This window comes from Leptonychotes weddellii, chromosome 9, assembly GCF_054177405.1.
Source record: "Leptonychotes weddellii isolate Sample4059 chromosome 9, ASM5417740v2, whole genome shotgun sequence".
Taxonomy (NCBI): Eukaryota; Metazoa; Chordata; class Mammalia; order Carnivora; family Phocidae; genus Leptonychotes; species Leptonychotes weddellii.
The window spans coordinates 93387224-93415068 of NC_138377.1; the positions used below are offsets into that span (position 1 = coordinate 93387224).

At 49.9% G+C, this 27845-nt stretch overlaps 2 protein-coding genes across 2 annotated transcripts; one reads left to right on the top strand and one right to left on the bottom strand.

Moving 5' to 3' along the window:
* The first annotated feature begins 4869 nt into the window (after positions 1 to 4869).
* On the top strand, positions 4870 to 12677 carry SLC51B (SLC51 subunit beta). Its single transcript, XM_006734853.3, has 4 exons — positions 4870 to 5047; positions 9814 to 10026; positions 10955 to 11045; positions 12361 to 12677. Exons 2-4 carry the CDS (start codon positions 9930 to 9932, stop codon positions 12557 to 12559), a joined length of 387 nt encoding a protein of 128 aa, XP_006734916.1. The 5' UTR covers positions 4870 to 5047; positions 9814 to 9929; the 3' UTR covers positions 12560 to 12677.
* On the bottom strand, positions 12626 to 26005 carry RASL12 (RAS like family 12). The gene is made up of 5 exons (XM_006734854.3): positions 25772 to 26005; positions 23591 to 23647; positions 18049 to 18122; positions 17169 to 17359; positions 12626 to 14533 (listed from the first exon to the last, which is right to left on the bottom strand). Exons 1-5 carry the CDS (start codon positions 25872 to 25874, stop codon positions 14158 to 14160), a joined length of 801 nt encoding a protein of 266 aa, XP_006734917.1. The 5' UTR covers positions 25875 to 26005; the 3' UTR covers positions 12626 to 14157.
* Positions 26006 to 27845: the final 1840 nt, after the last annotated feature.

The window sequence follows — 27845 nt, forward strand, 5'->3', positions numbered from 1 at the left end:
AAAAAAAATCTAGTCTAACAATGATTATCTAACCTTTCACCAAAAGTGAATCTTTAAACTAGGACAGCCCGAGGCATTTTCCCTTATAGCAAGATTGTAATAAAACTTTAAATGGTCCTAACTAAATTGTTAGAAGTATTTTCTTTAATTCTGGGGTCAGCTGTATGCTGTGGAGTTCCCCTCAAAGAATGCTTACTTGCTTGTGAAAGGTGATAACAACAAAATTCAGACAGATTAATATGAAATGCTGCCTTACCACGGGGTTAGATACTCCTCACGTTATTTAGCAATTCATCTTCAAAGGAAGCTACTCAGAGTGCTGCGTATGGGCATGATTAAACGTCGTGTCTATTAAATTAAAATGAAAGGCTGAGAGACTCTGACTTGATTCTACTCTTGGACTTTGATTTAGTCAGGAACTGAAGAAGATAATTGGTTATACTGTAACCAGGAGCAAAGTGTCAAAGACATAGAAGTGAGGATTATAAAGAAAGGTCAACGACATAGAAAGTCTCAAATGCTATAGCTAAGATGAAAGTAGTGGTGGCCAAATGTCCTTTCTTGGAGAAAGTACATATTTTGTTCCATTGCTACCCACCAGTCTCTGCCCAAACTTCCAATACTTTGCAAAGTTCCTAAAATGCTTCCAGCAAGATATGGGTCTGTTGAAAAAGGATTTGCTCCCTGAGATCATTTCATTTCAGCAAAAAGATGGTTTCCCTTTGGATACCCAGCTCTCCTTCCAACTACCCTCTTGCAGATGGAGGCATCAAGTCAGTGTTTAAGCACCAATAATTTTGGACTTAATTGCCCTACCTTTTCCAAAAATGTCCCCGCTGTTTCTATTCTATGTTTCCTTCCTCTGGGCTTAATATAAACATTGGCCCCTGGAAGGAATACGTGGTTCCGTTGGTACCATAATTTAACCCCTCCCCAGTTCTTGGACATTTAGATATTCTTTTTTTTTTTTTTTTAAAGATTTTATTTTTTTAATTTATTTGACAGAGAGAGACACAGTGAGAGAGGGAACACAAGCAGGGGGAGTGGGAGAGGGAGAAGCAGGCTTCCCGCAGAGGAGAGAGCCCGATATGGGACTCGATCCCAGGACCCTGGGACCATGACCTGAGCCGAAGGCAGTTGCTTAACAACTGAGCCACCCAGGCGCCCTAGATATTCTTTTTTTATCATCTTAAGCGACGTTGCAGTAAACGTCCTCGTCCACCTATCTCTGCTCCCCTGTGTTGTCATTTCCTTACATCACCACCTTTAGATTTCCTTTTGTTTTTTTATGACGTTTTCTCTACTGAGAAGAGACTGTGCTGCTATTGGGAACTTGCCAGAATTATTGTTCAAACTTAATTATTAAATTGGCTTCTGAGTGTAAGTGACATTTGTGAAAATGAAGGTAAGAACAGATGGCTAGCCAAGGGCTTGTCCACCCCTCCTGGCACCAGCTGATGATGGATGGCCCACCCCAAGGAGCAGAAAAGCCTGAGCTGAAAGTCCAGAGCAGTGTCCGGAAGCCTCCCAGCAAGCACTGCGTCTTCAGTGTGGGAGGCAGGAGGCTGAGAAGCAGGAAGATGCTTATCCTTAGACCCTGGAGCTCAGGGCCAGGGACCCTACCTGGCACCTTAACCCTGGGCTGAGATTAAAGTGCCCTGAGCCGAGGGGTCAAGACCCTGGACAGCCCAGTGTGTATTTCCCTACCTTCATCACCCACTGCTCTTAGGAAAAGAGATCTCCCTCATGTTGGGGTTTTTAACCCCCCCTCTTATTTTTAAGTAGAAAAACTAACTGGTTGAACCCAGGGGAATATCTCCTGAGCTTAAAGGGCCTGAGTTTTGTCAACACATAATTGGCCTCTCCTGATAATAATTTCTAAAATACCTTTCCTTTTTACTTCTCTTTGAAGCTTATATATAGTTAGATAAGAAAAAGAGGTCCAAGTGACTAGCTCAAAGGCATACGGCTGGTTGTAGCAAGGATGAATAGGACTAGAACTTAGTTCTTCTGATGCTAGGTATTCCCTTATTCAGCAGTTATTGGGCACAAATAATGTATGTATCAGTTATAGTACTAGCTAAGTTTTTGTAACAAAGAGATCCCAAACACAGTGCCTCGAATCATATCAAAGTTTACTTCTCTCACATATAACACTCCAGAGGTAGACAGCTGGTCCAGGGCAGATAGGCAGCTCTGCTCCATGAGGTCATTCAGGGACCCAGATTCCTTTATCTTGTTGTCGGGGTCACAAACTTTCTCCTTAAAGGGCCAAATAGTAAAAATGTAGGCTTTGCAGGTCATTCAGATAAAGTATAAAAATAAGCCAAACTAATCTATGGTATTAAAAGTCAGGCTAGTGGTTGCCTTTGTGTGGGTTAGTGCCCAGAAGTGGACACAAGAAGACTTCTGAGTTCTGGCGATGTTCTATTTCTTGATCTGGATGGTGTGGGTTTCACACATGGGTGTGTTCATGTGAAAATTCTCTAAGCCATAGCATAATATTCAAGTACTTTTCTGTATGTATGTTATACTTCAGTAAAAACATTTAAATAAATTGCAAAAAAAAAAAAAAAAAGCAGGGCGCCTGGGTGGCTCAGTTGGTTAAGCGACTGCCTTCGGCTCAGGTCATGATCCTGGAGTCCTGGGATCGAGTCCCGCGTCGGGCTCCCTGCTCAGCGGGGAGTCTGCTTCTCCCTCTGACCCTCTTCACTACTCATGCTCTCTCTCTATCATTCTCTCTCTCTCAATAAATAAATAAAAATCTTAAAAAAAAAAAAGCGATTCAGAAGTATCACACTATTTCTTCTCTCATTACATGGGCTGGGGCAGGCTCTTCTTAAAGGGGACACAGTGCCCTTTAAGGGCCCCATGACACTCCTCAAAAGCAGACAGGGGGGATCAGGGAGGATTGGGGTCAAGGAGTCACTTCAGAGACGCTCACTGGAGTGGCTATCCAGTTCACAGCCATGGTTATCCCGTGGGCATGAGATTTGAGCCATCCATGGTACCTCACTTTCTGGCCATAATAACTGATCCAAAACATGGGTACGTGATCCAGGCCAGGACAAATAGTCTTTTCCTAGGAATTGCCAAACTGGATCTGAGGAAAGGGACTCCTTTCCTTCCAGCTATAAAGATGTGAGCCTGGATTTCCTGCAGCCTGGTCCAGGTTCCGAGAAATGGCTAGCATGTGGGAATGAGCCTGATACCCAGTGAGAAGCAGGGAGAGAGCAGGAGAGAGAAAGAGCTAAGGATCTTCAGGCTCTTGGTTCCAAATATACCAAAGGTCAGCTCCACCCTGCTCTTCCCAGTTATATGAGCCAATAAATTCCTTTTAAATTCCTTTTGTGTTTAAGAGAATTAGTGTTGAATTCCTCTCTCAAGAAAACTATCAGCTGCCTTTCTCCCACAAATGCACCCTGGATCTGATTATCTCTACGGTCACAATCCCAACCCAAACTACCACTGTCTCTTGCCTGGATGAATGCCAAGTCTCCCAGCTCCTCTCTTCCTCTTTCACAATTCATTGTCCACACCAGCAAGCCAAGTGATCTTAGATAAATGTCAGTCAGACCCCATCACTTCCTGCCTAGTGATTTCTCATTACGTCCAAAATTATACTATTTTATAAGGCCCTGCATGATCTGCTTCTGTCCATCCTCCAATTTTATCTCTTGTCACTTCCCCTTATCACTATCTTTTTTTTTTCTTTCAGATTTTATTTATTTATTTGCCAGAGAGAGAGTGAGAGAACACACACACAAGCAGGGGGATCGGGAGAGGGAGAAGCAGGCTCCTCACCAAGCAGGGAGCGCAATGCGGAACTCGATGCCAGAATCTTGGGATCGTGACCCAAGCCGAAGGCAGACGCTTAACCAACTGAGCCACCCAGGCGCCCCTCAAGTAATATTTATTGAGTGAATGAATGAGTTACAAAATGATGAGGGGCTGGAGTTCCATGCAGAACTTAGTTTCCCTGTGGGGTCTCCTTTCCTCTGCACCATAATGTCATCCACACTGTTAATTAGTATTAACTCATAGAGCAACTTGGACCTCTCACTTGACCTTCCTCAACCTGTTGGCTCCTTTGTGAAATGGGAACTCCTTGCTGACCCAACTCCAAAGGTTGCTGGAGATGCAAGGAGCCAGTGGGTGGAGAAGCCCAAAGCCCAGCAACAATCAGAATCGAATGAGTCTGGCCTTGCTCTGCTTCCCCACCAAGTCCTTCCCCCTACATGATCCTGTTCAACCTAGCCTAGCCCTTGAAAAGTATTATTTTATAGCTCCTTGTAGAGAATTTACACAAGGTCATGACCTTCACTGTGAGAAAGCACAGGCTATAAAAGGCCAGGCTTGGCTCCCTGCTCTGTGGTTAAATATTGATAATAGCAGGAAATAGTGGCCTGGGGTGGGCAGACTACATACCCCCTGCAACAACGGAACACCCAGTCCAAGGGTCCTCCCCCACCCATTCCCTGGGGAGTCTAGACATTTTTTTTTTCTTTTTTTTTAAAAGATTTTATTTATTTGACAGAGAGAGACACAGCGAGAGAGGGAACACAAGCAGGGGGAGTGGGAGAGGGAGAAGCAGGCTTCCCGCTGAGCAGGGAGCCTGATGCGGGACTTGATCCCAGGACCCAGGGATCATGACCGGAGCTGAAGGCAGACGTTTAACCCACTGAGCCACTCAGGCGCCCCTAGATATTTTTTATTTACTCGAGGCTAACATATAAGAAGGAAAGCTTGGAGCTCCTGGTTCTTTCAGATCCTTAAAGTTAGGCGGAGCCAGTTTGCCATCCGGGGCCGCTCATTCAAGAGGTCATTCACCCTGGAGTGACGGAGGAGGTTCCAGGCCTGGGCGTGTGCTAAGGGCAGAGCTCCCAGATGGGCCCCTGCCACAGGCTCGTAGCACTGCCCCGCGGGTGACAGCTGTGTGGGGTGCTCAGGTGCAGAGACCATCGGGTGCTCCTTTGAGAGAAGGATCTGGAAACTAGTGCTTGCTCTCAACAGCAGATCAAGGTGGGACCCAGCAGCGGGATCCAGGGTGAGTGTCTTCCATCTCCCATGGGGATGGGTGGCTCAGGGTCTTTGGTAGGAGTGACAGTGCAGTGGCAGATGGTTAAGCCCTGTGTAAAAAGCAGGGATCTCCCAGAGGAGCCTAAGGAGACAAGACAACTAAATGCAATGTGATATCCTGGATAGGGGCTTGGAATAGGAAAAGGACATGAATGGGAAAACAAAAGCCAAATAAATCATGAAGTTTGGTTAATAATTTTTTATTTTATTATTTTTTAAAGATTTTATTTATTTATTTGAGAGAGAGAATGAGAGAGAGGGAGCCCATGAGAGGGGGGAGGGTCAGAGGGGAGAAGCAGGCTCCCTGCCAAGCAGGGAGCCCGATGCGGGACTCGATCCAGGGACTCCAGGATCATGACCTGAGCCGAAAGCAGTCGCCCAACCAACTGAGCCACCCAGGCGCCCGGTTAATAATTTTTTAAAAGCAGGTGTATTAATACGATGCTCACTCTAGAAGGAACCTGGGTAAGTGCTCTAAAGGAAACGTGTCCTCCGTTCTCGCGGCATCTAACACAACCAGGGAGGGCCGACTCTCCGTTCGAGACTTGGGTTCATGTTGTCATTTGGGTTTTTTGTTTGTTGGTATATGTTTATTATAACAATGTTATACAATTTAAAACAATTAAACTTTTTTTTTTTACCACTAATAAACAAGGATTTATTTGGAAATTTCCAAACCTGCCAGAAGTGGCACTTGCCAAGCCCTGGGGTCCACCCTCCTACCAAGCTCCAAAGGGCAAAAATGGTCCTCCCCACCTCCCCCCTCACGCCCTCCTGCCCTCCACCAAGCACGCACACACATACCTCAGGCCCTGCCAGAGAATCGGAGTCCCCTCCGAGGAGGTTCTACCCACCTGGGCTCAAGAGGCAGCCCCCTGGCGTCCGAGGGGATGATGGAGGCCAGAGCCACTTTGCATAGATTGAGGAAAGAAAATACAGAAGGATGCACCAAACAGGGCTCCCTGAAAACCCCAACTTATACCTGTACCAAAAAAGTGGTTCCCCCCTAGAAAAACCTGCTTCCCACATAGTGAAAATACCCAAAGGAAAGGAAAACCCAGCAGCAAGGCTGGGCTGGTGGGTGTGGCAAGAACTTTGGTTTAGGAAGGCTAGGAAGAACGTGAGCTGTGTCCTCTTCCTCACCCAGCGCCCCAGACCCAGCTCGGACACTGGCCCCAAGGGGTCGGTAAACAAAAATGCTGGCAGGCCTGGTTCTGAAATGTCTGTGACAATGTCGAAGTACAGCCTCCCATGGACCCACTTGGGCCTGCCTCTGCCCGCAGGGGAGCTGGGGAGCGTCTCTGGCGAACCCATTTAAAGCCAAAGTATAACATAGGTATAAGGCTTTGGGGACCAAGCAACAAGGAATCCTAGCACTACATTTATGAAACTATAGCTGGGGAGCAGAGGGTGACAGAGACACCCCTCACCCCATCCTTAGCCTAGGTGTCTGTGGCCCCACATTCCACTGTGGACAGCAGCCAGCAAATTTGTACACACCTCTGATTAGTTTCAATTCCACTCTGTCTTGCTCACTCTAGCCTTTTTTTTTTTTTTTAACTTTATTTATTTGAGAGAGAGAGCAGGAATGGTGAGGAGAGGGAAAAGCAGACTCCCCGCTGAGCAGGGAGCCCGATGTGGGGCTCGACCCCAGGACCCTGGGATCATGACCTGAGCCAAAGGCAGATGCTTAACCAACTGAGCCACCCAGGCGCCCCTCACTGCAGCTTTATAGGAAGTCTGAAGTTGGGTAGCATCGGTCCTCTGACTCTGCTCTTCTCCTTCAATATTGTGTTGACTATTCTGGGTCTTTTGCCCCTCCGTATAAACTTTAGAATCAGTTTGTCCATATCCATAACATAACTTGCTGGGATTTTTGATTGGTATTGCATTGGATCTACAGATCAAGTTGGGAAGAACAGCGACATCTTATCAGTTCCATTAATTAAACATCCAAAATTGGACTGTTCTCTCAAAAGGTAAATACAACATATACAAACATTAAAAAATACATGCAAATACATCAAATATATATTCAAAATATACATACATTAAAAATATAATTACATGTATTGTTTCCATGAAGGTAGTGTATACTCATGACAAATGTATACAACACAGAAATGTTCCAAGTGAACATCCCATGTGTCTAGGCTCCATTCCACTTCCCCAGAGGGAGTCAGTGTTGGGTATCTTGACCTTCACACTCTTTTCTCTGTGGATCTGGGGCAGGGGAGGTCTGCATATGTGACAGGAGTCTATGGCCAATGTTACTAATTAATCCAGATGCTCCTGCCTCTGAGACTGGACAGAAAATCACAACCCCTCTTAACAAGGGCTCTGGACAGACAGTTGGAGCTGGAATAGCAAATCACATAGATTAGCCATTCCTGTAAGTTTGTCCTTCCATTATTCTACATATATTCGGTAAGTGATGAGTAAGTAGGTAATATGCAGCCAAGTCCCAGAAAGTCTAAAAAAGATCTTTCTCCCTGATCTTCCATCTCTATCTTGACACACAAATGATTCATATATAAAAAACTTAGCTCAGTATTATATTTGTGTTAAAATATCTTCCCTCAAAGTCTATAGATGCTTCTTCAGTTTTCTCAGAGCATTTAGAGTTGGGAAAACCTCTGATGTCAATCCTTTTATCAGTACTCTGCTTTTCTGTTTGGCTGTTTGCCATGCAGCTGTTTTGGGATGTTCCTGGCTGAGCCTCCAGAGGCTATTACAGAAGGCACGTCAGAGTAGGGGCCCTTGAGATCGTCTCGGGGACCCTCCTATTCTCTTTCTGCTTTTGTCATTGTTATTAGTGCCATGACGTTTTCATGATTGGTCTACTCAAAACCCTTCTCCAGTTTTATTTCTTTAGTTACTCTCATTTCCATTCCTGCTCCCTTTTTCCTCTTCCCCCCAAGATAACTATCCTAATGTGTGTAATGTGTATCTTTTAAAAAAATGTGTTTTTGTAAAATATGTATTATTTTGTGTGCATATTTTGAATTTTCATAAATGGTATGGCATACCCCCTTATGATCCTTGGGCATAATTTCTTTGGGATACACACACACACACACACACACACTCGGAGCGTGTTGCTGTGTTGTGGGTTGTGTATACTTACTTTGGGTGATCTGCGCTCGAGATGGCTGCCTGTCTACACTCCCTCTGTTAGCACCTAAGGCTATAGCCCCAGAGCCTCACCAACACACAGCATTATCTACCTTCCAAACCAAGTTCATCTAATAGATGCCAAGTACTATTTCATTTTTCTTTTAATTTTCATTCTTTTTTTTTTTTTTTTTTTTTAGTTTTCAGTCTTCTGATTACCAGAGAGATTGATCATTTCTTCATATGCTCACTGGCCTTTTGCGTTTCCTAGTTTGTGAATTGCCTGTTTACATCCTTTATCTTTTATTAGGGTTCCTGTCTTTTTCTTGTTAATTTGCAAGAATTCTTTGTATACTCTAGATATCAGTCTTTTCTTGATTTTGAGTATCGTTAAGTATCTTATCCCAACTGGAAATGTGTTTGTTACTTTATTGATGGTATTCTTCATTGAACAGATAATCTTATTTTCCCTATTATTTCCTTTTCTGTTCTTCAGAGGACCCAGTGATACGCTTAGACAAATTAACCAGAGGCAGAGCCAGATGAGGGGCCAGCTCCTTGGCTCTCAGCCCAAGGCTCACTCCCCATCGCTTGCTGTCCTCAAGCTGGGAGCCCAGAGCAGCCGGGAGAATCAGCTGCCACAGCCTGGCCCTGGCCTGGGCACAGACCTGGGCTGTATCATACACTAGCCTCATGAGCCTACTGAGCACTTGAAATGTGACTAGTCAGAACTGAGATATGCAATACGTGTAAAATCTACACCCAATTTCAGAGACTTGGTATGAAAAATGTAAAATATCTCAACCATTTTTATATTGATTACATTGAAATGAGAATATTTGGGTTATGTTGGATTAAAGGAAATATATTGCCAAAGTTAATTGCACCTATTTCTTTTCATTTGAATGTGGATAGTGGGATGTTTTAGGTTAAGTAAAAATAGTACAGGCAGTACAAGAATATGTCAAGATTTGTGGCTGTTTGGGGACGGACTGAGGTCTGGTAAACACCGCTGAACCTGCTTTGTTTTATAGGAATGGGAACAGGCTCAAATTAAGGAAGGGATTTATCCAGGGAGCATGAGTTCAGGCTCTTGTGTGGCGCCCGGATCTCTGGCAGGTGCTAGCAGGTACCTCTCTCTGGCATTTTCCTATTCTCAGCTCTGGGTCACAGGTATGCCCATGTCCAGCAGAGAGACTGACAGGTCTGGCCCTGGTGGGGACACAGGGGCCTGTGAGATTGGCTGCCACAGGAAAATCAATGGCAAGAGGTGGGACAACTCGCTAAGAAACCAGAGTGACGGAGGGCACTGGGCTGCAGAAGCTAGTTGGGGATGCTGGGCAGGCAAAAAACGGACAATGTTCCCCGCAAGGGTCCCATAGCCCATCAGTGACTCAGTCCTCCTCACTCCCAGGTCAACGCTCTTCTCCACATGTAATGAATCTTACTAAAGACTTGAGTGACTCCTACTTCGATGGTTTCTGCCTCTCCAGACTCCACCTGCCTTGAGTCCCAGTCGTCTTGGTCCAGTAACTGTGTGCCAGAGGAGAGCTGGGTTTGGGCAGTAAGGGAGGTCAATCTGGGACAGGATATCCGGTCACGCTCTCTGCTTTGTTTCAGGGGTCTTCAGGGCTTTGCCCAGAGGCCGGAACCTAGGAAGCCAGGAGGGCACCTGGGGAGCCAAGAGACCTAAGGATTTCGTTGGCAGAAACGTATCCCAACCAGGAGCAGGGGGCATGGACCACAGTGAGGGGGTCATCCAAGCCCCAGCCGATACCACGGTGCCTCAGGAACTGCTGGAAGAAATGCTTTGGTTTTTTCGCGTGGAAGATGGTAAGTGGGGGGCGGATCAGGGAGGGGGCATATGGGCCTCAGCACAAGGAGTGGAATCTGGCTGAAATCCCCCAACACAGTTGCCTCCTCCAGTACCAGCTGCACATTTCCCCCCAAGGTGGGGACTGAGGCTGAGGGGGGTCTTAATTCCCAGAGGGGTCTGGCCTCACCGCACCCTCTTCTCAGGGCTTGGTCATTCATTTTCTTCATTTATCGGATCAGTCACAAATATTCATTAAGTTCCTTCTGCGCACTGGGCACAGTTCTCAGCAGTGGGCTTACAGTCGTGAATGAAGCACAAAAGTCTCTGCCCTCCGTGCAGCACATATTCTAATGAGAGAGAAAATCAACAAGACAAACGACTAAACTGCAGAGCATGTGGGTGATGAGCAATACGGAGAAAAATTAAGCACAGAAAGGGAAGAGAAGGGTAGGTACCACGGTCAAGGAAGGCCTCACCAAGAAGCTGACATTTGAATAAGGGCTTGCAGGAGATGAAATGATGAGCCCCGCAGATTATGTGGGGGAAGAGCATTCCTCGTAAGGGGAACAGCAAACGCAATGGCTCCAGGGCTGGATCCTGCCTTATTTTGGTACGGTGTGGACACATCTCATTATCCAAAGTCAGATTGGCCACTTTATGTATTCTCTGTTGGCAGTTGTTGGACACAGTTTCACTGCCACCCCTTCCCCCCCCACACTTAGATTAGGGCTTCTGCAGAGCAGAAATTGTCCCTCCCTCTCCCCCTCCCCCACACTGGAGGTTCCGCAGGGCAGGGGCTCATCTTCGTCAGTCTCTACAACACCTGGCTCACAGCAGGGGATGACTGATGCCATGAGCTGAGTCTGAACCCAAGCCCCAACTGCTAGTGGGCCTGAGGGGCACCCAGCCTCTCCTCAAGGCTCTGTTCCGTGTGTCCTTCCCCAGCATCTCCTTGGAATTATTCCATCTTTGCCCTGGTGGGTGTGGTGGGCGTGATAAGCTTCGTCCTCCTGGGAAGGAGCATCCAGGCAAACAGGTGAGGAGCTGGTCTGGGGGTGGTCTCTGGGGGGTGGGGGACCTGCCCTCCCAAGGGAAATCTACGGAGCGGGCATCTAGAGGTCTTGGCTAGCCACCCTTTGGGACAGCAAAATGCAGCCTTGTAGAATTTACACTTTGGTGGGGAGCCAAGTGTAGTTTAGAGTGACAGATGCTCAGTGTGGGAGATACAGAGTATGTGGGAGCTCAGTGGTGGGATCTGGGGCCTTCTGGACAAAGAGAGAAAGGGAGAGTGGGCTGAGGAAGCCTTCTAGACTGAGGGACAATAGGCACCAAGCTTGAGGTGCTGGAGGAGGAGGCCTGGCCCATATGGCTGTGCAATGTGACATGGCATGGGGATGGAGGGAGGACAAGAGGAGGGAAGGACCCAGAATGTATGGGTCCCAAGGAATTCAGGTTCTAGCTCATGGGCACTGGGGAGCCAGAGAATAGCTTTGCACAGGGACATGAAAGGTCTGTTTTAGCAAGATTAGTCTGGATGTAGGATATAAAAGGAACCAAAGGGGTGTAGCTCCTAAAAATGTGACCTTGCCTTTCTTACCCTGTCAGGAAGCATCGCCCTCAGCAAGGTCAACTCAGGGACAAAGTGGCTGTCCATGGGAAGAGCAGACACTGAGCTGCTCCCCCTGTGGCCCGAGCAGATTCTCTGGGCAGTCAGCCATTACCACAGCTGGGTTCCTCCACAATGGCCAGGAAACCTAGGGGTACCTTGAGTAAGACTGCCTTCGGAGGGAGGACACTTGGGGGAGTTACTGGAAGAAAGGCTAGGTCTTGAACATCAGCTTAAGGACATGGGCAGTGGGGAGCCACTAAAGGTGCTTGAGCTGAGGAGTGATGTGTGCACACTGGGGTTTTAGAAACATGACTGCTGTGTGTGGGCTGGTTTGGAAAAGCAAGCACCTAGAAGCAGGAAGATTAGTTAAGAACTTCCTGAAATAGTTTGGGGATGAGGTGGATGAGGGTGGGAATGGGATAACTTAAATGCATGTCCAAGGTATGTGCATCTTTGACATTTTTGAACCCCATTTCACCTGTAAGGGGAGCAAGGGGTGAGAATAGTTGAGCTCATGGTGGCAATGAGGATTTGCTGAGATGATACACGGACGAGAATAAGCCATTTCTCTGCCAAAAGAACACCAAACTATCTGGGCTTTCTCCCCTAACAGTTCCCAGGACTGCCTACTGGATTTTCCCCTCCAACCCGCTAATCTACTTGGGAGACCCAGTCTTGCCCCCAGTCACTCAGTACCCCAGCTCAGGGAACCCAGATTCAACAGTGTTTTCTCTCCTCCCAGAAATAAAAAACTCCTGGGGAAAAACAAACCAGAACTCCAAGACTTGGCTGAGGCTGAAACCAGAGATGACAATAACCTGAACATCCTAAGAGAGACTTTGCTCTCAGAAAAGCACAATTTAGCCCAGGTGGCAATTGAGTTAAAAGAGGCAGATGCGCCACTGGCTCTCCTTCCAGACCCACAAGAATCGGAGACCTAGTAAGAGTTCAGAGCCCTGCCCCATGTTGCCAGCAGATAAGATGAACGAACTGCAATCAAACTAATATTCTGTTATGGGGGGAAAAAACACTTTTTATTAAAAGGTTTCTGGAAGTGGGCATTTAGAATTGCATAGTTTGTTCAAACGGCCGTGTTCCAACACAAGCGGCTTGGAGCAGGAGCGAGAAATCCATAGTCGGCCTGTGGGTCAGGAAGCCTGGCTAGGACTCCTCGTGTGCTCTTGAGGAGTTCACAGCCTCCCTCTGACCTCAGCTTCTCCATCCACAGAATGGGGCTGAAGGCCGGGTTAGAACTGTTGTTCTTAATCCAAGGTCCTGGAATTGCCAAGAGCAGGATTCCGGGCTCAGAATCCCCTTCACATCCCTTTCCTCCTAGCAGAGCCCTCTCCTTTACCTGCTTATCTGCTGAGGGCCCACGAGAGACTTCCTTTGGGCCAGGGGCCCCAAGGTAAAGAGAGTTAGAAAACTGTGGAACTCCCTGTGCTGACAATGGGATCCCAAGAGAGTGTCCTGATCCTGTGTCTGAGCCACAGTGTCGTATCAGCTGCGGTGGTGACCCCAAATAATTTATGCAAAAAATTGCTTTCTGAACCCCAAATGCCTTAGCTTCTATCTTTCAAAAGTGGACTTAGAACACTCAGACCCACTGTCGAAGGTACTGGGTCCTGCTAGACTAGACTACAGTTGGCCTACTGTGTTTCTACCTACGAGCCTCAGGCCGGCTAACAGTGCCCACTGGGTGAGTGATACCCCCAGTTGTAGGCTCCCGGGAGTCCTGGGGGCTGGTCACTAGAGAGAATGACTTTGTTCTGCAGCTCTGATCATTAAACTTCAGGAGGCTGGTCCTGAGGGTCTGTGGAGAGAGTCCTGAATTTAAGATGGGAAAATAAGGGGGCACTGTCTCCTGGGGGAAAAAACATTGGAGGCTCCTTATCCCAGATGATCCAGAGCCCCCAGTCCTCACCGAAAGGTAAAGTACTGGAAATAGCCCTTCCTGGGAATTTTGCTTCTCACAGCCTGACCCGTAGGATTATTTAAACTGTGGGGTTTGTTGCCTGGGGCTTCTGTGAAGTCAGAGGACAACAGGAGGGCCAGGCTCAAGGCGCCTCCCCGCCAACTTGTAGCCACTCTGTCCTTCCTGTCCACCAGATGGTGCTAGGACCTCAGGGTTGCTCCTCCTGCAGCATGTTCTCGGGCCTACACTTAGGGACCATCCAGAGCTGTCCCCTGGGGGCCACATCTGGCCTGGCTGCAGCTGGAGCAGGAAGGAGTCATGGCACCACGATGGACACTGCAATTTCCTTCCACTTGAGGCTGACCCCAGGTCTCTGGGTTGTCTCAGTGGCTATTTCCCTTCAGGGTCAGGGAATGCAGTGGCTACCATGGAAACCAAGGCCTGGAGCAAGGAAGAGCAGTGTTCCTGCCTGTCCCTCCAGCTCATACAGTGAACTGGGTGTCCGGGACATTACTTGGTGCTGGAAGAGGGGTCAACTGTCCGCCAGAGGGCCAGGGCTATTGCCCCGTCAGAGGGAAAGCCCCGCCCAGCTGCTGAGTCCGGGATCCGGGGTGGGGGTTGCCCTCAGAAGATCTTGAAGCCCTTCAAAAGGGTCAGGGCGGGCGCCTTGCGCTTGCTCTGGGCCCGGGATGACTTCACAGTGACCAGCTTGGCCTGGGCCACGGCAGGCATCTCCTTCAGGCTGACGGTGGAAAGTGTGTTGAAGGTACAGCTGGCCAGCCCATGCCGGGCGGTGAGCGGAGCCTGGTGGGGCAGGGCCCTCTCCTCCGAGATGAAGAGGGGCCGGGGCAGGGAATGCTTCTCCAGCTCCCGCCGTGCCTCCCGCACGGCCTCGTGGAAGACATGCTGCACGTGCTCAAAGTCCAGGCAGGCCGAGACCTCGAAAAACAGGCACCCGAACTTGCCCGCCAAGGCGGCGCCCTCTGCCTTGGTGACCTGCCTGGTGGGGAAGCAGGGCGAGGCAGGGTCAGGAGCGAGCGTCCGAGTCGGGGAGGCCCGCGCCTACCCTCGTTTCCCCACTCACGGGCTTGGTGACCTGCAGTCATCTCGTGAGTACAATGGGATAATGACATCTGCCCCGCAGGGTTGTTAAAAGAATTAAGAAAGACCATTTGTATCGTGTGCCTGGTGTATTACCTGGCACAGAGTCTGTGCTCAATAAATGGTGGCTGATGTCTCCAAAGCAGAATCTAGGAACAAAGCGTGGGCAAGGGAGCAGCTTACTGGCTAGACCCTGCTTGTGGCTGGAAGAAGATGGTCATTCCCAGCCCTGCCTTCCTCTAGCCCAGCATGGGTCCTTGGTCAGGAAATGAGCCACCCTCAGCCCCAGCCTGTGGGATCAGCTCCAGAGAAAGGCAGTGTGGTCTGGACGGAAACGTGTGAGACCACAGAGGAGGGGAGGGTGAGGCACCTCGGGATGCCTGTGGTTGGCAGAGTTCTGGGGCTCATGCGGAGAGTTGCCTGCTCGTCCAAGGGAGGGGCAGGGGAGAGCAAGGGTGACATTTCATGGGAAGGAGGAAGAGAAGGGGGGAGAGAACAACGCCTATTGTCAGCTTCGTCCTATACCCTCTTTCCTGACGGGATCGACTATTTAACTGGGGAGGTCCTTGAAGCTTCTGGCCTGAAAGCCATGGGAATCAAGGTGAGAGGAAAAAGACCAGCTCTTGGGTCGGTCAGATGTCCAGAAGAAGAAAGGGGTGGGGGTACCTGAGGTTTTGAGGCCAAGGTTCCATTGGCTGAATCTTGGCGACCACCTTGCGCTGCCATTCCTGGGGACAGTGGCACAGCCCATGAGACCAGTGGGTAGTGATGCAAAGAGGTTTCTGAGCCAAGGTTAATTTGGCAAGAGCAGGGGGGCTGGCAGTGGGCTAGCTGCCCCGGGGGGAGTATCAGACAGAGAGTGACTGGGACAAAAAGGGCCAGGGGCAGAGCATCTAGACTCCCCACCGAGGGCTGGTGTCCTGTCTGTAAGCTGTTTCCTGAGGAACCGTTCTGAAGGAACACTTGATATTATTTGCTTTTATGACAAGCTTGAGTCTAAAAATTTCTCATTGTGCGGGCTTGAATTCATGAATTTTCAGAAACTAGCACCCCATGCATGCATACATGTGTGTGAACGGGGGACACAGGCATGTCACATGATCCTCTCTTGTTCGGCTGCAGCCTGGTGACAATTTTATCAGCAATTTGGGAACCACTCTCACCAATTTACCATGCTCTAACACACAATTTACCATGTAGCGGCAAGACAGTCCTGGGAGATACACCAATGCTCAGCTACAAGACTGACTGTGCATCAAATCCTGATCCACTACCAGACTGGATCAAAGAAGGAAATGAGGGTAAACGGCCACAACTTTCCTTAGGGAATTGAAGCTGCTCTGGTTGAGCCCCATAATCTTTGTTATTTGCTCCCCAACCATTTTTAGACAATCCCTGTGGCAAAGACTGGGATCAAAACAGTGGTCTAGTTTTTCCCCTCATACTGAAGATAGATTTACCACAATTCAGTCTTCTGACCCCTCTTCCAGGCATCGTGGGCTCTATGATTCCTCAAAAACCACCTTTCGGTTTTAAGATCACACAACTTCCTTCATTCCCTGGGATGGAATTTGTCTTTGTCTAAGGGCTTGATGGCCTTTGAAGGCTCCTACAGTGGCCCCTCTTCATGAGACTGCACCTCTCTTTCCCACTGCCCTTCTGATTTGTTCTGCACCAAAGGTCCCTTCCTGGCTTATCCCAGCCAATGGGCCTTTGGGGTCTGGGGAAGCAGGAGTGACTGGCCATGAACAGGGAGGGACAGATGGAAGATGGGTGGAAGGCACCAGACGTTGAAGGTGGACAGGCCACATAGGACAAATGTCAGTGTTGGGACAAGGGCAGTGGGATTACTCAAGTGGGAGTGCCATGCTTTCAGGGGCCAGGCAAGCAACTCGAATGTATGGAGAGAGTGGAGGAAAGCCATGGGGAGTGGTAAGGCCTGAGTCAGCTGGAGAGGGCATACCCCTCCTCAAAGCATTCCAATTACAGGTCTTTTAAAATACTGTGCTCGCCAAGCAAAATGCTTCAGTATTTGCTGGTAATCTGCCCCCTGGCCCAGTCTGTGACCTCTAATTCAAGTCCAGCCCCTTCTAAAAGAAGCTGCCCTCAGCACCGCAGTGCTTGGGTGAGATGAGAGCTGGTTGGACCAGACCAGACACTTGACTCAAGGAGCCAATCACAGCCTTTCTTCTCAGAACTGGAATTGGGCACTGAATAATAACCAGCCAGCTATGGGGAGTGAGGATGGAACGTCATATAGACAGGCAAGAGAGGGTGCCGCTGAGAGAGACCACAAAGCCCCATGAGGATGGAAGCAGTGGCTTTTCTGACTTTTAGGGTCCAACCCCCGTGTGGGCCAGAAGCTCTTCCCTTCCTGCCCTGGCCTGTCTGGAAGGCCACGCACACTGTACCCTTTAACCCAAGTTCGCAGGGATTACTTTCCTTAGCAGCCCAATAATCCCCGATGATGACACACAGCCTTTCCAAATGAGGCCAGTGGGCTCCAGCGAGGAGGACACACCGCCCGCGCTCACCTGTACTGGGCCATGTCCAGCTTGTTGCCTAGCAGCAGGGCAGGGGAGCTGCGTTGGGTCTCCTTGGCGTGCAAAGCGAGCAGCTCCAGGTAGCTGCTGCTGTCCTTGAAACTCTGGCGGCTGTCCATGCTGTACACCACCAGGAACGCATGGGCCCAGTTCAGGTAGCGCTCACAGTTCCTGGGGGTGTCCTAGGCGAAGGAGGGAAGCCTCGCTGGGGGTAAAGGCCTTCACCTGAGCTGCTTCATCCTACCTCCCCACTCCCTGGGTCTTTGTATATTGTTCCCCAGCAGGGCCCTTTTCAAAGGGGCACTTGAGTGTGGATTTGGCTTGGTGTGAAAGGAGGCATTGTCTTGGGAGCCTCACTCCCACCACCCAGCCAGAGGCTTGGAGATCTTGGCCTCTGGGGCACAGAGCCAAGACTCTGGCATGGCTGCTAAGAGACCTGGCTTTCCCTGGGCACTGCTGGTTTGGGGTCAGGTTGATGGTGCCCCTGGGCTTCTGAGAATAATTGGTATCCAGTCCTGGCAGGGGGTGGTGAGAACAAAGGGGGAATGTGTGTACTGAGGGGACCTGGGCCAGGGGGGGCCTCTGCAGTGTGTGCCCCATCTCCGTATATGCATGAGCATCAAATCCCAAAACAGGATCTCAGCGCTGACGCCAGCAACCATCAGGTCTCCCCAGGCCCCGTCCCATCCCTTCTCCCTTGGCAAATGAAAAGATTCAGGTCCAGAGAGGTCAGTGCCTCATTCAGGGTCACATAGCAAACTAGAGCTTAACAAGTTTGCAAATTCCCATCTGAGGCCTCCACTCTGGGAGCAGGACTTCTCAGGAGGGTGCACTGACTCTCAGCTCTCCATGGGTAATGGGGGTAATTTACCAGGTCTGCAGTATCCATGACCCTCAGGTGGACAGGCTGGTGGTCCACTGTCTCCTCGGAGCTGTAGGTGTCCTCTGCAACAGATGGTCAGCCAGGTCAGAGGCAGGCCTCAGTGGCAGACTGGGTCTGAGTCCCAGCCTCCCTGTGCTAGACCCTGGGAGATCTATTCTGGGGCTGGCTGAGTTGGGACAAACTGGAAAGGCCTCGGCTCTCACCCAAATGGAGGACACAGACAGAACCTCCCACCCAGGAGATGCTGCTCTACCTGTCAGGGCTCAGAGCATAAGAGGTCAGTCACAGAACACGCCACAGGGGATGGGATTGTGTTCTGGGTCCACCCACCAAGCCTCCAGGATGGAGTTGTGCGGCCCATGGGCTTGGTTAGCAGCAGAGGTCTCTGGAGTTGCACTGCCAGCCCATCCCTCCCAAACCCCAAGCTTCCCCGCCCTCTTCCCTCTGACCACAGTACCCGGCCCGCAGGAAGCCCCCAGTGGGAGAAGGGATGGGGAAAGAAAAGCACACAACATATGGTGGGGGGTGTGTGTGTGTGTGCATGTGCGACTCCATTCAGAGGTCCCTAAGAAGGTTTACAAATAATCCTTATCAAAACAATAGCAGAGGACTCTAGCGTAGTCGAATATTTTAGGTTGGACATGTGGAATCACACCCAACTTCAGCTACCTTTTAGCCATGTGACTTGGCCACATCATTACTGTTCATTTGAGAATCTGTTTCCTCCCTTTACAGTGGGGATAACATGGGGCTCCTGGGTGGCTCAGTCGGTTGAGCATCCGACTCTTGATTTCGGCTCAGGTCGTGATCTCGGGGTCCTGGGATCGAGCTCCGCTTTGGGCTCCACGCTCAGCGTGGAGTCAGCTTATCCCACTCCCTCTGCTCCTCCCCCCTGCTCTCTCTCTCTCAAATAAATAAAATCTTTTTTTTAAAAAAAAAAGTAAAATAGGGATAACATGATAACACTGGCTAAAAGTTTTCCAGATTTTACTCTGTGCCAGGCACTGTGCTAACGCTTGTCCCCGCACCCTCACAGGGCTGTGTGAGGACTGGATGGGCCCCTAGGCATGGGGCCTGGCCCACCATAAATGCCTGGTAAAGGACAGTGGGGATTGCGGTGCTCCAAAGTTTACAGGGCAGGTTCACATTCCTAGGTGATTTTTTTTTTTTCTTTTGAAATCATTTTAGACTCATGCGGATATTGCAAAATAGTACAGAGAGTTCCTGTGTGCCTTTCCCTCTGCTCCCGGCAATGTTAACACCTTACATAACCATAGCACAGTGATCAAAAGCAGGAAATGGACATTGGTACCATACTATGAACAAACTACTGACCTTATTTGGATTTCATGAGTTTTCACCTTTTTTTTTTTGTTCTCATGACCTCAAACCTGAGAAAGCGCAAGTGGCCAGGCATGCAAAGAGGACCTCATTGTCATATTGGCCATCATTCTCCCTATCTCCAACCTCCCCCTATGCCACTGGCCCATGTGTGTGAGTGCACTTGGCCCTCACCTTTCCCTGGGTGCCCCCGTGCCCCAGGTGACCCCAAAGAAGACCTCTCTGGGCAGAACGGGGGCTCTCTCTGCCTTCCTCCACCATCCGCCCCCAACCCTGGCTGAGTTCACAACCACTTGTCTCTGAGAGCCCCTGGCAGTCAAGCCAGGCCTGGACACATGCCAGGTCCGCTAGCAGCCAGCAGGAATCACAGACAGCTCCCATCCCCAGCCTGTTTGGGGACTTGGATAAATAGCTGCTCTTATTCAAAGACAAAAAAAAAAAAAAAAAATCTAATGGAAAATATGCCCCAAACCTTTAACTATATTTGGTACAAGAGGAGCTGCCCCTAGATGCCTACATCTTGTTCAGATTTTTCTTTATTTTTCTGCCAAAGTTGCCTGATGCACCTCTTTTAGTTGCTCCACACCCCCTTCCCCCACCCCCAAACAGGCACTGCGAGCTCAGTCCAACAAAAAATATTAGCCCAATGTTGGTCTCCTGGGGTTCCTCACAGCAAACAGCCTTTCAAGGTTACTGTTAGCTCCGCTGTAGAGAGATGAAACCCAGAGGAGGAGAGAACTTACCCACTGCCACACAGCACCCCATCAGTGGAAGGAATGTGAACTCGAGTCTTCTCACCTGGGCTACCTCTCCGTGGGGACCCCCTCACCCTCTGCTCAGGGGACCAGCTGACCCTCCAGCTCTATCTGGGCAGAGTGCAGGGGAAGAGCAGAAGCCCCAGTCTAGGTGTGGCACACGCATGGGTGAGCTGGGGGAAGCCTCGCAGATCAGTTTTATCCAGCTGCCTCCCCCTTGGCAAGTGAGGTGACTGGAGATGGGGGGGTCCTTTCCAAGTTACAGGAATGTCCTGTCGTCTCATCACCAAGTCCTGCTCTCCAGGGCATTCTGGGGTCCTTAACCACATAGGTTTCATAACTCCTACTTCTAAATAATATTCTGAGGACTTCCATGCTGAGAGAAGATTCTTTTCACAAACTATTTTCCCCTGATTTACGCAATAATAATCTTTTTAAAGATGGTAAAGGTGCTCTGATCAGAGTGTGTGTAGGATGATGCCTCAGAAATGGTGTCCATTTCCTTGCTGGAGCAGGATGAGGGCAAGAGGGGTGAGAAGCTGTCATTCTGCCCTGGGCAAGCCAGGCAAGGTGCCCGCAGCTCCTCTGTGAGGGGATGCTCTCCTGGGGGCCCCTGCCCCTTCCTGGAGTGCCCAGCACAGGCATAGCCTTTCCATAGACACTGATTCTCTTAGCTCCTACCAGCTCTCCCAGCCACAACCCTTACTCAGACAGAGCACAGGCTATTGGTCCCATCTTCCAGATGGGGAAATGGAGGCTCAGAGACACAGTGCCATACAGACCTCTGATTCCAGGCCCTCTAGGGCACAAGGCTGCCCTTATGAGAAAGCTGCTGGAGTGGTACCCATCTTCCTTTGTACCTGAGGTTCTCCATAGGCAAATCACTGAGCCCTCTGTGCCTCAATATCTTTACCTGTAAAATGGGGATAATAGCTGGAACTCTTCTTTAAAGGTTAATACTAAAACCAAAGTTCAATCTCATGTTTAAGAGCATGGGTGAGCTGGGGGTGTTGTGCCTAGTACCGCACTCCATGCTAGAAATGGGAATGAATAACGCAGGTCTCCACACTCAAGAAGCTCACTCAGGGTTCAAAGAAGAGCTTTGAAAAGAGAAGGAGCTGTTTTATATGTCCCGGTGGCTAACTCTCCCCTTGGATGCTCAGACTTTTCTCCACAGAAAGAAAGGCTCCAGTCCCGGAGTCCCCACTACTGCTGTGGCCAGCCATGGGATAGTGGCTCGAATGTTCAGACGGTAAGGCAGAACTCCCAAGGAGTGGCACTGGCCTCCCAGAATGCTGAAGGAGAGCGTCTGGTCATCTCTCCAGCTGACAGGCTTTCAGGCCAGGGCAAATGACCGCCGAGGAGCTGTTGCCCACCCCCCCACCGCCGGACAGCGTGACCACGCATTCCACTATCAGGTCAGAACTCCAAAATTACTCAATCAGGAAGCCCAAACCACCCCTGTACTAGGCTATTCTGGGGGGACCCTGCAAGAAGGGTAGGGATTGGGGGTAGGGAGAAAGACACTTGGAGGCAGGCTGCCAGAGAAAATACAGGATGACCATTTAAATTTGAATTTCAGAGAAACAGCTAATATTTTTTAGTGTAAGTATTCCCCACCTGAGCTATGCAGAATTTGTCTTGTGAGGAACCATCCTTGGAAATCTCCATTTTTCCTTCCCAGACACCCCTCCTTGTATGCCTTTCCTTCCCACCTCCTCCCCGTCCTCAATTCCCCCACTCCGTCTGATTTCATGTTCTGGCCTCTCTCAACGCCTCCCCTAGCCAGCACACAATTACACCCTGTGTCCCGCTCCTATGCTAATCAAATGGGGTCCCCTCAGACCTGCTGTGTGACCCTGGCCTGGAAGCCTCAGCTCCTTAGGCCTAATTCTTCCTCTGTAGCACCAAGGGGTTGGGTTAGAGTACAGGTGGTCAAACCAAGCTCTGAGAAACAAACTCCTTAGGGACTGTCAGTGAGTCAGCTGCCCTGTACTCTTGACTTAACCAGGAGACCCTCCCTCTGCTTTCTCTGACACCGTGGGGTTCTATTTAAGATCACCTGGGAAGAAGGGCTTCTGCTACTTAGGGAAAAAATTCTAAATAGCCCTGAGGTCCCTTTCTGCTCCGACACTGGGATTCAATATTCCAGCCTGAACTGAGGGCTCCAACGGGCTCAGGGCAGGTGTCCCAGCGCGTCCCATCAGAGGCCTACTGCAGGCAATGCTGTACTGTGGAGTTTCTAGTCTGTGCCCCATAGCCCTGCGTTTCCTGGGAGGGCCCCCAGGGGGTCCCACAAATGCTTTATTTAATTCTTATGAATGGAAAAAAACAATCCAAGACTGTAACCCCCCTTTCCAAAAGGCTAAGCATATCCAGACACTCCTCCTCATTCCTCCTACTGTTAGCTGTTTCTCTGAAATTCAAATTTAAATGGTCATCCTGTATTTTCTCTGGCAGCCTGCCTCCAGTATTTTTCTCAGGAATAGTTTACAATAAACAAACGTTATAAATGTAAACTTTAAGGAAAGAGGAAGGAGGGGCGCCTGGGGGGCTCAGTTGGTTGGGCCTCCAACTCTGGATTTCAGCTCAGGTCATGATCTCGGGTCCTGGGATTGAGCCCTGAATCAGGCTCTGTGCTCAGAGTCTGTTTCTCCCTCTGCCTTTCCCCCTGCTTGTTCATTCTCTCTCTCTCTCTCAAATATATAAAATCTTAAAAAAAAAAGAGGAAGGAAAACTGAACATGCATTGAATGTCTGCTGTAGATCAGATACTAGGGTAAATTTTTTACATGTGTTATTTCTTTAATGCTCACAGTAATTTTCTGAGATAGGTATCTTTATGCCCATTTTACAGATGAGGAAACAGAAGCTCAGAGAGATTAGGTTATTGCTTCAAGGTTGCACAGGCAGTAAGTGGCAGAGCTAGGGTTCAAACTTAGCTCTGATAACAGAGCATCCTTTCTTCCAATATACCATGATATGGCTGTAGAACAAGACAAGTTTTCTTGTGTGGTTCAAAAATGGGTCAGAAGCCAGTACCACTAGAGAATTTCTCTCAAGTGTTTTGCCCAGCTTTTTTGGAAAAGTACATTGAGTGACCATTTTGAAGAATAACGCTTAATGGTTATAGACGTTCTATTTTTTTTTTTTTTTAAGTCTCACCATACCTCATATTTTAGGGCAAATCAGCCTCTCGGTTCTCTTAATTAAGCCACTCCCCCAACCCCAGTTGTCTGGAGTGGGCTGTGGAAGGATGTCTTTCTGGCACTTACACCATTTTGTCCCATGGGCTGAGTCATCCTGGTGGCGCCTCCCCTCTGCCCTCAGATGATGGATCTTAGTGAGGCCTGGGCCCACCACAGTGTAGGCATGTGTGTTGCGGGGGATCCAAGTGGGACACAGTAGGAGGAATGAGGAGGAGTAGTTCCTTACCCAAGTTGGGGTCATACTCGCTGATAAACCTCCTGGTCAGAAACTTCACGGTCAGAGCTGCAGGAAGCAGAAAGAAGTTGGCTCAGTCTCCCCCTGCCGCATCTGGCTGCTGGCCCTGGAGGTTGCCCCTCTCATTTTAGGGAGGTCTTATCTAGCCTCTGTGACTCCTGGTTGACACTAAGCTCAGTTCTCTGGGGGAATGAGTCTGGGAGCTGAGGAGTTGGTTTGAGAAGCTCAGCAAAAACCAGAAATATGGGGAACCATGCCCCTCCAGTTGCATCCTAGCATTTTTTTTTTTTTTTTTTTTATGGCAAGAAAAGCCATCAGAGGCAAGCCTAAGGGGTGTTTATAAAGACCTGAACTGGGGGCACCTGGGTGGCTCAGTCGGTTAAGTGTCTGCCTTCGGCTCAGGTCGTGATCTCAGGATCCTGGGATCGAGCCCTCAGTTGGGCTCAGCAGGGAGTCTGCTTCTCCCTCTGCTCTTCCCCCTGCTTATGCTCTCTCTCATTCTCTCTCAAATAAATAAATAAAATCTTAAAAAAAAAATACTCAAACTGAGGGGTCCAGGACTCATGTTACCTTAGGGTGAGCCTGGTGAAACTCAAACTGAAGGGAGATATTCCCCACCCTGGTCAAGTCATGAAGATTCTGAAATGTGGGGCATCTATTCCAGTTTTGGCTATAAGCCAAATAGTAAGAGCTGAGTTGATCAGTCTGTGATCCCTGGGAGGAGTATGAACACTCACGTCCCAAGTAAACACCCTCCAGTCCTTGGTCCCCTTTGTCTCAAGTCTTGACTCTGTCTTGGGCCTCAGGGGTGTCCCGAAGAATGTAAAACCTAAAATGAAGTTCTCCCCAGGTGGAATTCATTAATAGAACTCTGATTTTGTTCAGAATTTAGCCACATAGAGCCCAGGGCCAGCCAACTATTATGCTGGACTCTTAAAAAGTAATGTGATATTTTAAAGAAAATCCTTAAAATTCTTTCCCAGGATTCCTAACAGTGTCATTTTGTAAACTACTACCCAGGGAATACATACTTTAAAATTTAACTTCCTTCATTCGTGTAGTCACTGGCTAAACTGTACCAGTGACAGACTACAGACACAATTTGATTTTCAAAGGGAAGAGGGCAAATCTTTTCTGTAGGAAAACATGATTCAGAGTTCCCTCTCTGAGTCAGGGGGCTGGTTTCAGAAGTGGAGAGTAGGATCCCAGCGAGTCTCAAAGAACACTCCGGGGGAGGAAACTCCTAGCTAACAGCCCATGTTGGCCAGTCACTAATGGCAGTAACTGTAACACAGCCGGCCGAGGAGCCCCCTCTGCCCTCCTACCTTCAGCCCCCTGGTACTATGAGTGGCAGGGGGGCAGAGGCGAACCCTTTCTCCAGGTCTCTGCCTGTGGTGACATCCTCCCCGCCCCCACACCTGGGCTCCACCTGGGTGAGAGCTGCCAGGAGTGGTTAAAGCAGAGTTCAGAGTTGGCAGAAAGGATCTCAGTGGCAACCCAAGATCTTGGTTCATCAAGAACAAGTCCCAGGCGCCTGGGACCATAGTCCAATGTGTTTCCAGAAAGTCACAAGAGGGGTCTGACTTGAAACAAATACGTTTGATAAGAATGCACACTTTGTTCTAACCCAGGGAATTGGGGTGAGCCCCTCCCTGGAAAATCCCAATAGCCCAGTGACCTCTACCACCTCCCTTCATCCCTAGCCTAAACTGAGGAATAACAAGGCTGTGACTAAGCTCAGAGGGGCCTGGGCTGAAGATTAGGGCCTAACAGGTCCCTTTGGTGCTAGTCACCAGAGCTGACTGCTGGCCCCAGGGAGAGCAGATGGAAGGCGCTGAACAGCAAGGGAGAGATCAGCAGAGGACCAAGAGACACAGAGACAGGCAGAGGGGAGAGATATCTAGTGTCGCAGACACAGAAGGAAAGACAGGTGAGGAACCCAAGACAGATGAGAGATGGAGGAGCTGAGGACAAACTAGAGAGAGAGCCAAGCAACAGAGAAAATGAGGCAAAGAAGAAAATCACGCTGTCTGACCCAACCCACCTGGGTGCAGGAAGCCCCCAAAGTCAGTGGGGGAGCCTGCCTGCAAACAAGTCCACAGCGTCCACACCCGCTCCCTGTCTCTCGGGTCCCATCCCAACCCCTTCCCTTCCGCCCCCCACCCAACTCACCCGACTTGCCGGCCCCGCGACGCCCCAGGATGGCCAGATTAACCTCGAGTGGCGCGCTCTGCGGCCCGCTGCCCGCGCGGGGTTTCCCAAACACCGAGGACATGGCGACGCTGCTGATAGGGACACCGGTCCTCGGGAGAAGGGCCCCGAGCAGCGTCAGTCCGTCGGGGCCCTGCAGAACGAGCCGTGGGCTCCCCCCGCGCTCGCGGGCTCGGCCCCGTCGATGTCGGTGCCCGGGCCCGGCGTCGAGCGCCAAGCGGGCTGCGTTCCCGCGGCCCGGCCCAGCCCGGCGGGGAGGAGGAGCCGGTGGAGGCCGGCGGGCGGGGCCGCCCCGAGAGCCGCCACACTCCTTGTAAGGGCTGCGGGAGCCCCCCCCACGGGGCCCGCTCACCCCGCTCCCCACGCTGGGAGGGAGCTCCGGGCCGGCCGCGCACCCCACAGCTGGACGCTGCCTCGAGGGCCGGACCCTGCAGGGAAGGACTCGGACGGGGAGAGGGAGGCCCGGGGTAAGGGGCTAGAGGGGAAGGATGTTTCCAGCCTTGTCTAAGCCTATGCTCAATCTCTTCCCACCTGCAAGAAAATCCACTCCTTCCTTTGTTCTACCGAGCAGGCCCTGCCTCCTCCTCCGGGAAGCCTGCCTTTTTCAATTCCCAGCCTTGCCCTTTCTCTAGGTCACAGTCACAGCCAGCTCAGCCTTGGCACAAAACTTCCCCCACCACATTACCCTGCCCTTCGGTATGGGGACTCTCAGGCATCATTGCAACCCCCAAGGCAGAACCCTGGCTCCTGGGAAGGAGTCTTAACCAACATTTCATGTTCAGTATGGGTCCAGCTTCAAGAAACTTAACCCATCTTGGATTACGGTTTTCTCCCTGATGGGAGCTAATGAGTTGCATGTGTTTGGCGCCTAGTGTGTAAATGGGGCATTTTATTCTAAACCCTGGCATTCTCTCTTGCCTATAATGATTCTAGGATTGGTGGATGAGCCTGGGAGGGGTCACCTGTCATTTCTTTTGCCACCCAGGGTAAATCTGGTCATGATGGACACAGAGCAAAGGGCCCATGTGGGAAATGTGGACACTTAGGATCTAGTCCCAGCTCTTTCACAAGGTCACCCTGGGCGAGTCACCTCACTGCTTTTGAGCATTGGTGTCCCCATCTATAGCACTAAAGGAAGGGGGAAATAAATCCAACATTCCATGATGTGATTCAGGCCTAATAGAGAGTGATAGCATCAGGTCTGAGTACTTTCTAGAACCCAGTGGAGCCTCTCTTTTGAAATATACTCCAGGGCTAGAGTGGGGTAGGGCATGGAGTCTCAGAGACCTCTCACTGCAGCCCTTCTCCCTCCAACACCCCCCCAACTCCCCCTCCTTGCCCCAGTTAATCTACCCACCCACGTGAAAAAGAAACCATGGAAAGCCAGATCAACAGGCAGAGAGTCTGGGGGTCAGAGCCTGATGATACTAACTTCTCAACCTGGAAGGAAAATTATTTTCCGGGATAGGACGTGAATACTGACTCAGCCTAATTGTATTTGTAGGAGATAATGCTAAACCAGCTGTGTTATTAAGACTGTAAAGAGTTGGGAAAAATTTGTTTAGATTACACCCTCAGGCCAGAATCACTCACAGAGCTAATGCCCAAGGGTTTTCCTTTGAGTTGTAGGTGGGAAAAAAGTGGGAGTCAAGTTCCAGCCACCTTCATGGGCTGGCCCCAGTCTTGTGAGGACAGACTGGTTCTGAATGGGGTTTATCGGGAGAGGACCAATCTCATCAGAGAATTCCTGGAGAGAGGGTAAACTGTGGAGCTCTGTAGGCCCAACTGGGTATAAACTTGGGCTCTGTTATGGCCCTGCTTGTGTGAGGCTTTAAAACTTTAAAACTCAGACCAACCAGTAGATGGGCACTGCAAGGAGGTAGATTTGAGCTTGGTGTGAACCATCTGAGCTGTCCCTAGTTACAAGGGACTGTTTTAGAGGAAGTGAGCCTCCCAACACTGAAGGCAACCAAGGGGGTGACCACTTCAAGGAGGTGTTGTAAGGAAACTCCATCATGACTTGCAGGAAGGGATG